Source organism: Schistocerca gregaria, chromosome 7 (assembly GCF_023897955.1).
Source record: "Schistocerca gregaria isolate iqSchGreg1 chromosome 7, iqSchGreg1.2, whole genome shotgun sequence".
Classification (NCBI taxonomy): Eukaryota; Metazoa; Arthropoda; class Insecta; order Orthoptera; family Acrididae; genus Schistocerca; species Schistocerca gregaria.
Window position 1 is genome coordinate 516,751,747 of NC_064926.1, and position 15,643 is coordinate 516,767,389.

At 42.2% G+C, this 15,643-nt stretch overlaps 1 protein-coding gene across 1 annotated transcript in view; it reads right to left on the minus strand.

The window, feature by feature from the left end:
* LOC126282457 (odorant receptor 67c-like) overlaps nt 1–15,643 on the minus strand; it is a 148,681-nt gene that overhangs the window by 43,614 nt on the left and 89,424 nt on the right. Inside the window, exons 4-5 of the mRNA XM_049982114.1 lie at nt 14,012–14,195; nt 5,782–5,915 (exon numbers count right to left, since the gene is read on the minus strand). Coding sequence (XP_049838071.1) covers nt 5,782–5,915; nt 14,012–14,195 — 318 coding nt within the window. The remainder of the gene's footprint in view (nt 1–5,781; nt 5,916–14,011; nt 14,196–15,643) is intronic.

The following is a 15,643-nucleotide window of genomic DNA, read 5'->3' on the forward strand; positions in this document are numbered from 1 at the left end:
TTCTGTTTGCTGATGACACTAGCTTGGTAGTAAAGGATGTCGTGTGCAACATTGGCTCGGTTTCAGACAGTGCATTTCACAAGTTCATACCGTGTAGAAAACAAAGTAATGCTAATTCTCAGTACGACTGAGTTTTTACAGTTTCTAACACACAATGAAACAAAAAACCGAAGTTTTAATTTCACAGACTGGGCATATGATTAGTGAAAGTGAAGAGGTCGAAATTCCTGGATGTCCAGATAGATAGGAAACTGTCATGGAAAGCCCACATTCAGTATCTTGTTCAAAGACTAATTGCTGCCAATTTTCGGACGGTTTCTGAAGTAAGTGATTGTTCGACACGAAAATTAGTCTCCTTTGCTTGTTTTCATTCGATTATTATTGTATTATATATTGGGGTAACACTTCCCATTCGAAAAGGATATATTTGACTTAGAAAGCGGCGGTTCGAGCAATAAGTCGTGTAAGTTCGCGAATTTCTTGTGGACCCTTGGTCACTACTCTGGGTATTTTGACATTGACCTCTCAATATATATATTCTTTACTGTCGTTTCTTGTTAAAAATAAGAGCTGATTCCCATGAATAAGCAGTTTTCACTCAGTCAATAAATGGCAGAGATCCAACCTGCACTTGGGTCGGACTTTCTTAACTCTGGAGCAGAAAGATGTGCAGTATACTGCTACGTCCATTTTCAATAAACTACCACAAGAATTCAAAAATATTAGCAGTAATCCGAGCGCTTTCAGATCGAAACTGAAGGGTTTCCTCATCGGTCACTCCTTCTATTCTGTTGAGAAATTCTTATAACTGCCATTAAGCAGATTTTTATATTGTTGACTGCATTTACTGAAATTTGTTGCTTGACTTTTTTTGGGTTCATAAACATTTTATTTTTATCTGTTATTACTTTTATGTTGTAATTTCATGTACTGACGTTCCATGACCTTGGCGATTTGCTCCTCAATTTGTTGATACAGAACTTGATGTGTAAATAAATAAATAACTAAAAGTGGTTCTGATTTACAACACCTTTAAGTCTTAAGGATATTCTATTTATTTTTTATAAAAATGATGGTGGGTTGGGACTACGTATTAACACTGCATTAAAAACAGCTTTGGAAATTGTCGGTATTTACTGATATTCATATATGAATATAAAGTATGTTTGTGAAATGACTTCCTCCACGTCATTATGAATAACTGTCTTCCTCTTCTTGCGGTTTATCTATGGTTGGCGCCCTTGCTACACATACCCCTCCGCCCTCCTCGCCTTCTTATCCTGTCTTGACTTTCCTCAACAATCATACTCCTTGCTCGCATTGTCTTCTTCACATCATAATGCCAGTTGCATCGTGGGTGATCCCTTTTCATCAGCAGGGATGATGTCTGTCGTGGTATCCTATTTGGTATCGTGTCTTCATTCATCCTATTCACATTGGCTTTTCTTATTCTGTGATGCTGTCCATCGTTTGTTGTTGTTGTTGTGGTCTTCAGTCCTGAAACTGGTTTGATGCAGCTCTCCATGCTACTCTATCCTATGGAAGCTTCTACATCTCTCAGAACCCACAGTAACCCACATCCTTCTGAATCTGCATAGTGTAGTCATTCATCCTATTCACATTCGTCTTTTCTTATTCTGTGACGCTGTCCATCGTTTGTTGTTGTTGTTGTGCTCTTCAGTCCTGAAACTGGTTTGATGCAGCTCTCCATGCTACTCTATCCTATGCAAGCTTCTACATCTCTCAGAACCCACTGTAACCCACATCCTTCTGAATCTGCTTAGTGTAGTCATCTCTTGGTCTCCCTCTAAGATTTTTACCCTCTGCGCTGACCTACAATACTAAATTGGTGATCCCTTGATGCCTCAGAACATGGCCTACCAACCGATCCCTTCTTCTGGTCAAGTTGTGCTACAAAGTTCTCTTCTCCCCAATCCTATTCAATACTTCCTCATTAGTTATGTGATCCACACATCTAATCTTCAGCATTCTTCTGTAGCACCACAGTTCGAAAGCTTCTATTCTCTTCTTGTCCAAACTATTTATCGTCCATGTTTCACTTCCATACATGGCTACACTCCATACAAATACTTTCAGAAATGACTGACACTTAAATCTATACTCGATGTTAACAAACTTCTCTTCTTCAGAAACGCTTTCCTTACCATTGCCAGTCTACATTTTATATCCTCTCTACTTGGACCATATTCAGTTATTTTGCTCCCCAAATAGCAAAACTCCTTTACTACTTTAAGTGTCTCATTCCCTAATCTAAATCCCTCAGCATCACCAGACTTAATTCGACTACATTCAATTATTCTCGTTTTGCTTTTGTTGATGTTCATCTTATATCCTCCTTTGAAGACTCTACCCATTCCATTCAACTGCTTTTCCAAGTCCTTTGCTGTCTCTGACAGAATTACAATGTCATCGGCGAACCGCAAAGTTTTTATTTCTTCTCCAAGGGTTTTAATACCTACTCCAAATTTTTCTTTGGTTTCCTTTACTGCTTGCTCAATATACAGATGGAATAACATCGGGGATAGACTACAACCCTGTCTCACTCCCTTCCCAACCACTGCTTTCCTTTCTTGTCCCTCGACTCTTATAACTGCCATCTGGTTTCTGTACAAATTGTAAATAGCCTTTCGCTCCCTATATTTTACCCCTGCCACCTTCAGAATTTGAAAGAGAGTATTCCACTCAACATTGTCAAAAACTTTCTTTAAGTCCACAAAAGCTAGAAACGTAGTTTTGCCCTTCCTTAATCTGTCAACACCTGCTTTCTTTGGGATTGGAATTATTTTATTCTTCTTGAGGTCTGAAGGTATTTCGCCTGTCTCATACATCTTGCTCACCAGATGGTAGAGTTTTGTCAGGACTGGCTCTCCCAAGGCCGTCAGTAGCTCCAATGGAATGTTGTCAACTCCGGGGGCCTTGTTTCGACTCAGGTCTTTCAGTGCTCTGTCAAACTCTTCACGCAGTATCGTATCTCCCATTTCGTCTTCATCTACATCCTCTTCCATTTCCTTAATATTGTCCTCAAGTACATCGCACCTGTGTAGACCCTCTATATACTCCTCCCACCTTCCTGCTTTCCCTTCTTTGCTTAGAACTGGGTTTCCATCTGAGCTCTTTATGTTCATACAGGTGGTTCTCTTATCTCCAAAGGTCTCTTTAATTTTCCTGTAGGCAGTATCTATCTTACCCCTAGTGAGATAAGCCTCTACATCCTTACATTTGTCATCTAGCCATCCCTGCTTAGCCATTTTGCACTTCCTATCGATCTCATTTTTGAGACGTTTGTATTCCTTTTTGCCTGCTTCATTTACTGCATTTTTATATTTTCTCCTTTCATCAATTAAATTCAATATTTCTTCAGTTACCGAAGGATTTCTACTAGCCCTCGTCTTTTTACCTACTTGATCCTCTGCTGCCTTCACTACACTCAAAGCTACCTATTCTTTTTCTACTGTTTTTCTTTCCTCCAACCCTGTCAATTGTTCCCTTATACTCTCCCTGAAACTCTGTACAACCTCTGGTTCTTTCAGTTTATCCATGTCAAATCTCCTTAAATTCCCACCTTTGTGCAGTTTCATCAGTTTTAATCAACAGGTCATAACCAATAGATTGTGGTCAGAGTCCACATCTGCCCCTGGAAATGTCTTACAATTTAAAACCTGGTTTCTAAATCTCTGTCTTACCATTATATAATCTACCTGATACCTTTTAGTATCTCCAGGCTTGTTCCATGTGTACAGCCTCCTTTTATGATTCTTGAACCAAGTGAAACCTATGATTAAGTTGTGCTCTGTGCAAAATTCTACCAGGCGGCTTCCTCTTTCATTTCTTTGCTCCAGTCCATATTCACCTACTACGTTTCCTTCTCTCCTCTTTCCTACTACCGAATTCCAGTCACCCATGACTATTAATTTTTCATCTCCCTTCACTATCTGAATAATTTATTTTGTTTGATCATACATTTCTTCAATTTCTTCGTCATCTGCAGAGCTACTTGACATACAGACTTGTACTACTGTAGTAGGTGTGGGCTTCGTATCTATCTTGGCCACAATAATGCGTTGACTATGCTGTTTGTAGTAGCTTACCCGCATTCCTATTTTCCTATTCATTATTGAACCTACTCCTGCATTACCCCTATTTGATTTTGTGTTCATAACCCTGTAGTCACCTCGTTTGTTATTCAGCCTTAAATCATCCTATTCACATGGCCCAACCACATAAGCTATTTTGTGGGATGTCGAGGTATATATCCCCAAGCATTTTCATCCTCTGTCAGATTACGTAATTTATATCCTATCCATTCTAATACCGCTTGCACTTTGTCTTACCTAATCCCCCACGGTAGCAAGCAGATTATTCCCATTCCTTTTGCTTAAGTCTCAGCTTCTGCTCCACACAAAACTACTCTCAGAACTGCAGTCTTGTAGATTCTCTGTTTCGTTGTCCTACTTATCTTTTTGTTTCACAGAACAGAGCTCGTTGACCTAGTCACAGCTCGTCCTTTGTTAAACCTAAAATTTTTTTAAACTAGTTTATGAAATAATACCCCTTTATTAAATATTGCCGAAAGATGTTTGGCCTGCGCCATACCTATAGTTACTTTTTCACCGACCTCCATATTATTTACTTTTTCTGCTCCAGTAGCAAAGCACTCACACTTCTTCATGTTTCTCTTCAGGCCAACCTTACTGCATTCCTCTTTAAACTTTCTTATCATACATATCACATCATCTTCATCTTCTGCTTTTGCAGTCTGGTCGATGCAAAATACAGGCTGAATATCTTGACAGCCCTTACTGTCACTCCGATAACCTGGTATTTTCTACTCAAGTCTGCACGACTGTTCCTAGATACAGCTTAAAGAGGGCCGGTGAAAGACCACATCCCTGCTACAGACCACTTATCTCGTATTTTTCTCTTCAGCTATTCCAAGTCTTTACTCTCGCTGTGTTGTGTAGGTTTTTTATATATCAGTAACTGTACTAACGATACAGCGAACATAAAATTAGGCGATGCACCATCAACTAGCACCAGGGCTCCATGCTGTGGTGGATCTGTGTAGAAGTGGTCAAACAGTACGTGCGATCGACAGTCTCCGAGAATCCTGGGAGTAACTGAGAGCCAGTAGTATTCGACGCCCTGTTCATACTTACAATACTAAGCTGACATGGTGTTCTGCATTAGCAAGGATGCTGCCCATGGAAAGCTACCACGCAGCATATGTTGCAAACTCATTCCTAGTACCAGCCATCGCTTGCAATGCTGTCGTTGACAATTCGTGTCGAAGGCAGCAAATTAACAGATGTTACTGTTGAGGAAGCATTCTCAACTCTGCATGTGGTGCAGTACAGGAGAATCCATACCACAGCTTTCTCAACAGATATGCGTACTCGTGTCATTCAGGCTGCCATAGTTAAAACTTCATCGATCAATGAACGATGAAGATTAACGCAGATGAAATGCGCAGAGCTTAACAGGAACTAGGATCTTTGGAGGTGAGGTACCTATCGTTTGGATTATGAAGACATTAGCAGGTTCTGGACTGTTGACAAGATGGCGGCAGTTGCTTGAGCAGTACGTCGTGGAGCTGGACGCAGTGGGCAGAGTGTTTGTGAGTGACAGCAGCTAAGTGGGTAGCGTTCCAGGGTACTGCACAGAGTGAGTTGAGTATCTGTGAGTGGAGTCAGTTACCCTAGCAGCATGTCATGGTAATCGGCGCTGTGAGCGCAGTGTTTACGAGTGGCAGCAGTTGCTTACCTGAGCAGCATGTCGTGGTACTGGACGCAGTGCGCCACCACCTTGTGCAGCTCTCGCTCCTGCGTGGTCCCTTCACGGCGCAGTGTCCTGGCGGCTGCGATCTCCCAGCAGTTTCGCAGCTTGTCTCCCAGCTCCTGTGGCCACAGTTTCCCCGAGTAGAAAAAGTACAAGATTTATTTCTCTATACAGTTCTTGAAAAGGTGTTTAATGTAGGCTAGCACTTCTGTAGCACAAAGATTTACTGACCACAGACATTAAAAGATATGCTTTACAGACGTCGGGATACGACGTAATACGTCTCGTCGTTCTGGACTCAGTTACTTGTCCACATTGGTGCAATAGGTTTATATTCTCACAAAAGCTTTTACGGTAGGAAGACGAGAGTAATATGCATTAAGTTCTAGAAAAAAGGTGGATCAATCAGAATGGAAGACCAAGAGAGATATGCATGGATTATAGGCGTGTTTGGTTGGGATGCGGTTTTTCTTTTCTATTCAGTCTGTATGTGGTATAAGCAATGAAGGAAATAAAATAACGGTTCAGAAGTGGAATTAAAATTTAGGACGGAAAGATTTAAATGACTGACTGAGTCAGCTTGATTAAATTGATTACCTGTAAATACCCGAAGAAGGATTACAGGACATATTAAATATAATGAACCGTCTACTGAGCACAGAGTACCGATTCAGAGTGAATAAAAAGAAGGATATAAGTATCCAGGGGTAGCAGAAATGAGATAACGACAAACGTAAGATAAATTTCGAGGGCCACATACTTGACGAGGGGGAGTAACTCTGCCACCTTTGATCCAAATAGCACACGTTGGACGAAGAAAAGACTAGGCCAGAAGGAGACTAACAAAAACAAACAGATCACTTCCCTGGAATCACATATCTTCTGGTATGAAACATAGAAATTAATTAAAAATAAACATATTGTACCGTGGAGCTCACCATAGTATGTAAGTGAACCATGGAATGTAGAAAAACCGGAAAAGAAGAAAATCGAGTCGTTTCTGATGTAGTCTCGCAGAAGAAAGTAGCAGATTGGTAGACTTGTAAAATATGTTGTAAGGGGGTTCTCGGCAAAATCTGCTTTGACAAGACTATATGGAAAACACTAATTAGAATGATAACTCCATACAACATTTGTTAACACATATGGTAATAACTACTATGGCGTTAGAGGGAAACACATTTAGAAGAAGACAGAGAATCGAATACGTACAACAAATAATTCCAGATAAATCGATATAAGTGTAATTCAGAAACAAAGTCATTGGCACCCAAGACTCCTATGAGAAAGATTTTGAGTTCATATTGCCTAATTCATCTGTTGGTAAACAGACAAGTGTAGTTCAGAGAAAAAGTCATTAGCACCCAGGACACTGAAGAGAAAAATTTTTTGTTCATGTGAGCTAATTCATATATCGGCAAATCGGGGATGGTTATTAAACTAATTCGTAATGCAATAGATGAGTATAGCACGTTTTCCTATATGAGAGTGCCTATTGAAAGGGATATGTAAGTCGAAATATGTGCAAAGGAATGTTGGCACATAGGAGATTTTTGTGTATAATCAAAAGTGAAAGTCCTTATGACGTAGAACATGGAATGATAAAACGATAAACTAATAAGAGTTCTTTATGGAAACAGAGAGAAATTTTCGTGTGCAGAAAGCAACAAAAGGACTGTGAGTTCAATTATGATGTCCTATATAGATGACGTTAGCAGGTATGTGCCCCTTCCGTCGGAGGTTCGAGTCCTCCCTCGGGCATGTGTATGTGTGTTCTCCTTAGCGTAACATAGTTTAAGTTAGATTAAGTAGTGTGGAAGCGTAGGGACCGTTGACCTCAGCTGTTTGGTCCCATACGATCTTACCACAAATTTCCAAATATGTATTTATGTGATAATTTGTGTTCTTCTGTTCCTGTGTGTGTTATCCCTGTAAAAGGAAACGCATTCCTTAACATTTATTATACAGCTTGAGGAGGAAATATCTATAGGAAATTTTGAATTACTTCGTTGTATTACGTATTATTTTGTATCATCATTTACGTTTGTAGATTGATGTTGCATACATATTTTCTCGTGAAATATTTGTCACATACTTGCATTATGCTCGCCCGCATTCTTCAAAAACTGCTTCTGAGCACTATGGGACTTAACATCTATGGTCATCAGTCCCCTAGAACTTAGAACTACTTAAACCTAACTAACCTAAGGACACCACACAACACTCAGTCATCACGAGGCAGAGAAAAGCCCGCATTCTTGCACCATATTACCAGAAGTATTCCTACATCAATATGTAATGCGAAATTGAACATTAGATGTCACGAGAAAAGGACACTGTATAAAGGGAGGCGATGAGTAAAGCGTTGCTTGTAGAGAAGCAAGAGCAGCAGAGTGGATAGGTCAGGAAAGCTCATCGACATCGGACATGAATGTCACCAGTGTAAAAAACCTATCAGGAACATTTCAAGCGTTCTAAAGTAGGCGGAGTAGCTTTCTGTATCGTGAAGTGGAAACACGACGAAACAACCGCAGCTAAGACAAGACCAGGAAGATCTGATGCAATGGCGGGCAGAGACCGTCGAGCATTGTGTAACACGGATATCAGAAATCGTATGAAATCAATTGAAGGGATCCGTCGTGAGTTTCAAAGTCTTGCTAGCAGTCAAGTTTGCACAATTTCAGTGCTTAGGAAGTTGAATAGAATGGGACTTAATGATCGAGCAGCTCCTCGTAAACCACAGTGTCTACAGTAAATGCTAAGATGTAGTGTCACCAGCAACACCACCGGACAGTGAATGCCAGGTGAAGAATGGTTGGTAGTGACGGATCATTCTGTAACTTGTGGCAATATAATGGTACGGTTTGAGTGTCACAAATCCCTAACAACGGTACATCCGAATATGCATAGTGCCAAAAATAAAGAACAGAGAAGGCGGTATTACGGCATGGGATTGTGTTCCAACGTTAGATTATCGTCCCCCTTTTTACGGTTAGGGTAACGTTTCATTCTGAAAAATGTTGACATCACACGCACTGTGTACTGCAAACAGCAGAAGAACAGCTCGGAGATAATGATTGTTTCAGCACGACAATGCATCCTGCTATATACTAGCATCTCTGAGACAGTTGATTATGAACAATAACATTCCCCATGTGGACAGTTCTGCGCCTAGTCCTGAACTAATCCAAATAGAAATTCTTTGGGATTAGGTAGAACATCGGCTTCGCTCCAGACCAGAGAGTCCCAGATCACTGCCTTCTCCGTTTTCGGCTCTTGAGGAAGCATGAATTGCCATTTCACCACTGAAATTAATCCACCTAGATTATGTCCCTCAGAACATCAAGCCTCTATAAACGTAAAGCGCGGACACACTCCTCATTGATATTCACTGGCAGGTAATCCGAGTTCCAGGAGCAGCGTCTTTGAATAGTAACCAACCACGCCACCACTCATATTTTGAATAAAAATCAGCATTGACGGCCGAGGACTTCCGGCATAAGAAGTCACTATCAGTAACCCTTATTCTGCCAACGAACGTGTCAGAGAGGTCCAAGGAGCAAAAGAGGTTCAGGACACTTTCTTTCCTTTCGGGTAGGAAATTGCCCTTAAGGCGAAAGGATGAGCAATAATCAGCAGCCCGATTATGCAGAGCGCAATGGAAGCCACTGCCTTAAAGACATATGATGTGTATCCACGTATCTTGTGTCCTGTAACTGAAAAAGTGTCAGAATGATCTCGATATTGGCTAAAGACGTGGATTTCTAGGAGGGGACGGCCAACGGGGAGTTGACCATGAGGTAAAGCTTGAATATCTAATTAAAAGATCACGCTGTACGTGTCAGGGCGAGGAATATGAAAAGTTTTAACGTGGCAGGGTCGCCAGAAAATCTGAAAATCGAAATTCAAAGATTCAATCTTGCACGCCCTGGTTCCCAGATCTCCTGAAGACAGACGTAGACTGTGGATATTGTATCATAGACACAGTCCCTTCGACTGTTCAGAGATGTCAGTAAACCCTTCCAAAGATGTAATCAACCATGCATTAGCAGTACCAATTAGACTGACGGGTTCCGACAGCCGATCATTTCCAGTCATTACGACAGGAAGGAGGTATACGGCTCGTGTTGTCTGTAGTTCAAACATGCCTAGACGGTCAACCTACCGGGGACTATTTCTACTCTCTGTCGCTGGTAAAATTTCTGCCAGAATCCTTTTAAATCACCTCTAGACACTTTCAGAGACTATACTAGCTGAGTCTCAATGCGGGTTTCGACCTTCAAGAGGGACAATTGACATGATTTTCTGTGCACAACAACTACAGGAGAAGTGCAGAGAACAGCAAAAGCCTTTACTACTTGTTTTCTACGATCTAGAAAAGGCCTTTGATACAGATCACGGGGAAGCCATGTGGATGGTCTTAAAATGCTTCGGCTGCCCTGAACATTTTGTTGACTTGATTGAAGCTCTCCACGATCATATGACTGGACAGGTCCTCTGCCAGAATGGAACAACTGGTGAATTCCCAATAACAAGTGGGCTTAAACAAGGATGCGTTCTTGCACCAACATTATTTCCATTGTATCTGGTAGCTATGCTTTACGAGATATCCATAAACAACGCAGGAATAGAACTAAAGTACAGGTTCGATGCAGGATTATTCAACCAGTCCATACTCCATTGAAAAAGGTTCACCAGTACCACTCGTGTGACAGAGCTGCAGTATGTTGATGACAATGCTTCTCCAGCTCATTCACCTGCAGGGTTGCTGCTGTCAGTTGATTCCTTCAGCAGGTCGTACGAACGATGTGTCTGTCCATGAATATTTCGAAAACGAAGGTGATGGCGCAGCCAACTCCTCGCTCCTCCGTTCCTGATTTCAGAATAGCCATTTATGACACACCATTGGAACAAGTGGACCATTTCCTATACCTAGGAAGCATACTGTCATCTAACTGCTCATCTGGGAAAGATGAGGAGAATATATTACGTGTTGCCCATGTAGCATTTGGACGTCTTACAAACCGTGTCTTCCTGAATAAAGACTAACACTGTACACCAAATTGATGGTGTACAAAGCTGTAGTCATTTCTACCCTGCAATATGGTTATGAAACATGTACGTTATATTGCTGTGATCTGAAGAAACTAGAACGCTTCAAGCAACAGAAGCTAAGATATATCATGAACCTGAAATGGGATGACTTCATATCCAACACAGCTGTTCTTGAGAAAGCAAAAATATATGGCATGGAAGCTCTTATCATTGGGCATCAACTCAGATGGGTCGGACATGTCCAGCGGATGAAAAATGACAGACTTCCACGCCAAATGCTGTACAGCGAGCGAAGTGAGCACAGGTAAAAGACCACGAGGTGCCCCTCTCAAACGTTATAAGGATCAGTGCAAGAAAAATCTGAAAAACTTGAACATCGATCCCAGTAACAGGTCCACAGTAGCAGAAGATCCAAGTCGCTGGCGCTCTGTTACCTCAAATGCTCTTCAAAATTTTGAGCTGGAACGTCGAAGAATGGAGAATGACAAACGCCGGAGACGTAAACTCCTCCAGGCTCAGCCACATCCTCCACCTTCCATCAACTGTAATGTCTGTTGCGGCCTGTTCCACGTTACAATAGGATTGCTAAGCCATCAACGACACTTCCACGCCTGAACCGCGACAAAGGAAATGTCAGGAGAGAAATGAAATCTCGGATACGAGTATCAGCCGACGACGAGACGGTCAATACCACAGTTCGATCGCGTCCGCATTGGCGCTTTGTGCCAGGAAGGGCTCTAAACAAGGGAAGTGTCAAGGCGCCTTGGGGTGAACCAAAGAGATGCTGTTCGGGTATGGAGGAGATACAGAGAGACAGGAAAAATCGATGACGTGCCTCGCTCACGTAGCCCAAGGGTTACTACTGCATTGGATGACCGTCACCTACGGAATATGGCTCGAAGGTACCCTAACAACAACGCCACCATGTTGAATAATGCTTTACGTGCAACCACAAAACGTTGTGTTATGACTCAAACTGTGCGCAATAGGCTGCATGATGCGCAACTTCACTCTCGACGTCCATGGCGAGGTCCATCTCTGCAACCACGACACCATGCAGCGCGGTACAGATCGGCCCAACAACATACTGAATGGACCGGTCAGGATTGGTATCACGTTCTCTTCACCGATGAGTGTCGCATATGTCTTCAACCAGACAGTCGTCGGAGATGTGTTTGGAGGAAACCTGGTCAGGCTGAACGCCTTAGACACACTGCCCAGCTAAGGCAGGCATGTGGAGGTTCCCTGCTGTTTTGGGGTGGCATTATGTGGGGTCAACGTACGCCGCTGGAGGTCATGGTATACGCCGTAACGGCTGTATGATACGTGAATGCCATCCTCCGACTGATAGTGCAACCATACCGGCAGCATATTGGCGAGACATTCGTCTTCATGGACGACAGTGCGTGCCCCCATAGTACACATCTTGTGAATGTCTTCCTTCAGGATAACATCGCTCGACTAGAGTGGCCAGAAAGTTCCCCAGACATGAATCCTGTCGAACATGCCTGGGGTAGATTGAAAACGGCTGTTTATGGACGACGTGACCCACCATCCACTCTGACGGATCCACGCCGAATCGCCATTGAGGACAATCTGGACCAACAGTGCCTTGATGAACATATGGTTAGTATGCCGCGACGAATACAGGAATGCATCAATGCAAGAGGACGAGATACTGGGTATTAGAGGTACCGGTGTGTACAGCAATCTGAACCACCATCTCTGAACGTCGCACTGTAAGGTGCAACAACATACAATGTGTGGGTTTCATGAGGGATAAAAAGGGCGTGAATGATGTTTACGTTGATCTCTGTTCCAATTTTCTGTACAGGTTCCTGAACTCTCGGAACCTAGGTGATGCAAAACTTTTTTTTTTTATATGTGTATGTTGATTTCTGTAGAGGAGATTTTCATTTTCCAAAAGCTTCGTAACAAATGAGCATAATATGTGTTCTATAATTATACTAAATACTGATGTCAATGATACAGTCCTATGTGCATCTGTCCTACGACCGTTCTTGAAAACGGGAACGACCTGCTTTGTTTCCAGTTGGAAGGAACTTTCGTTGCTCTAGCGATGCACAAGAGAACTGCTATAAGGGGGTAATTTCTTTCCCATAACCTCTGTAGAACTTTACAGGTAAGTCATCTGGTCCTGATGCCTTTCCACTATAAGACGATCTTTTTTCGTGCGTCGTGATCAGTTATCACAATATCCGCCCTTTCGATATTTGTATGGTGATGTAAAGGAGGGTCCATGTTACGTTCTTAACTGATGAAACAATTTCGGAAGCCTGAATTCAGTATTTGGCCTTCTCTTTGTTATCTTCCGTTTCGGTGCCGTTACGGTCACAGAGTGAATCAATGGAGGATCTCGAACCGCTTAAGGTTTATGCTCACACCAGTTGACATAATTTTAATTTCAGAGTCATTGAACGTTTCTGTCATTTTTCTCCTTACGCTTACTTTCGCTTAATTGAGGTTTTGACTTCTCCTAAATACGTGATGAAGCTCTCCCAGTTCCCTTCGACAGTCAATCTTTCGGCGATCGTGCAGTGATTCTGTGTCAGTAATATATTTAGCCTCCTCTTGAGTTTCGAGGCAGCGACGTCAGTAAATCAGCCTTCTTTTTGTCTTGCTCGATGTCGATGACAGCATAGTTAACGGGGGGCTGTATACACGAATCTGATCTCTTTACTGACTTTACGTAAACCTACAAGAGTTCGACAATCTAAGTTGTAGTAATACTTTAGGGCCAGTAAATACCGTAACGGTAGAATTACTTGTACGTCCTCTATGGTATATGGCAGTCTACCGCACGTATAAACAGACGCCAATGGGTGTCGGCACCATATATACGTTGCCTGGCAGTTGGTGAAACTGTAAATTGGACATGAAAGCATCAGTGAGTTTTTGCAGAGTAGAGAACGTCTATAGTCCACGGTGAGGCTCATCGCTGTCAATGTCTAAGACAGTTAGCTATTGGAGATATAAAGTTAATATGAATAGTTCAGTTTCAACCTTCTACGTATAATGTATATTTTTGACAACTACAAGGTTTTGTTCATTTTTTAATGTAGATGACAGATTTCGTGCTCTGTTGCGAATGACAAAGTGTTAGACTATTTAGGAAAGCTCGTATACTTCAGCGCCGTACCTCGAACTGGCCGCAGGTGAGCAGCATGAGCGTGATGAACATGATGTCGGTGACCATGATGAGCATGCCGGCAAAGTAGATGGCCAGGCACTGGAAGGCGTACACGGCGCCGTACACCCGCCGCTCTCGCACGTCGAACGGGTACCAGGCGCCGCTGGGGAACTCCGCCGTCTCCGACATCCGGCTGTGGGCAGGCGTCACAGCACAGCTCAGCACTGCACGGCACATCCAGCCAGCAAGACGTCTTCTGATACATCGCACCTAAGTTTTGCAGTTGCCGGTAAAACACTCAGAACAAATACAATATTTTAGGGTACGACTGGTTTTCTAAATTCACTGGTGTCAGTCAACGAACTGGCTCTGTAATATGCTGGGAAGGGGACAGAGACTGATGGTATTTGCCAAACGTACACGTGTCACCGTTATCGATAATCAACCTCTGTCAGCAGGTAGGTCGCTATACCGTGAGACTGTCCTAGAAACATGTAGTTAACGCTAGAGGACCATTTATTCTACAACGTTTCAAGTCAATACCTTTTTAAAGATAAGTAAGCAAGTAAGTAGGCTGTTTAGGTTTTTTTTTATTGGTAACGCCACGTAGCGCTCTGTATGAAAATCACTGGCTGTGCTGTGTGCAGTCTGTGGCTGGTTTGCATTGTTGTTTGCTATTGTAGTGTTGGGCAGCTGGATGTTAACAGGCCGTAGCGTTGAGCAGTTGGAGATGAGCTGCCCGCAGTGGTAGATGTTGGGAGTGAAATGGCGGAGTTTTGAGAGCGGATGATCTGGACGTGTGTCCATCAGAGACAGTAAATTTATAAGACTGGATGTCATGAACTAATGACTTTTGAACACTATTAAGGTAAATACATTGCTTGTTCTCTATCAGAATCTTTCATTTGCCAACTATGCCTATCAGTAGTTAGTGCCTTCAGTAGTTTGAATCTTTTATTTAGCTGGCAGTAGTGGCGCTCGCTGTATTGCAGTAGTTCGTGTAACGAAGATTTTTGTGAGGTAAGTGATTTGTGAAAGGTATAGTTTATTCTTACTCAGGGTCATTATTTGTAGGGATTATTGAAAGTCAGATTGCGTTGCGCTAAAAATATTGTTTGTCAGTTCAGTGTTGATCAGAATAGGTAAAGAGCGAAATGTCTTGAGTACGTTCAGTTCTGCTCAGCTGTTTCAAAATCAAATAATATAAGAGGTTTATCTGCATAGTAATCCATTAAGTTTTCCATGGGGACGTTTCAAGCATTATGACTTTAGTAAGACAAATTAGTTGAAGGATAATAATGTTAAAATACTTACAGTTATTATTAAATCATCAATATAAAAACAAATCTCAAGGCCAATAATTTCTGGACATACACGTGACACAGTAACTGAGCAAATAAGGGGCAGAGGGTGGGAAAGGACTATTTCATTGAAAAACTCGATAGAGTCAGTTTTCCATGAAGGCGTGTGAGGATGATGAAACGACTTTGGCATGTGTCTATCACTCCTTGTTTTTATGTGGCAGCGTGTTGACAGACGGCCGCTTTCATCTTTCGTGTTCTCAGCCTTACGGACGACGCCGTGAGTGGCGTAGATCATTCCTTCTTCTATGGGGGGTGAGATATTACGTTAGGCATAGCG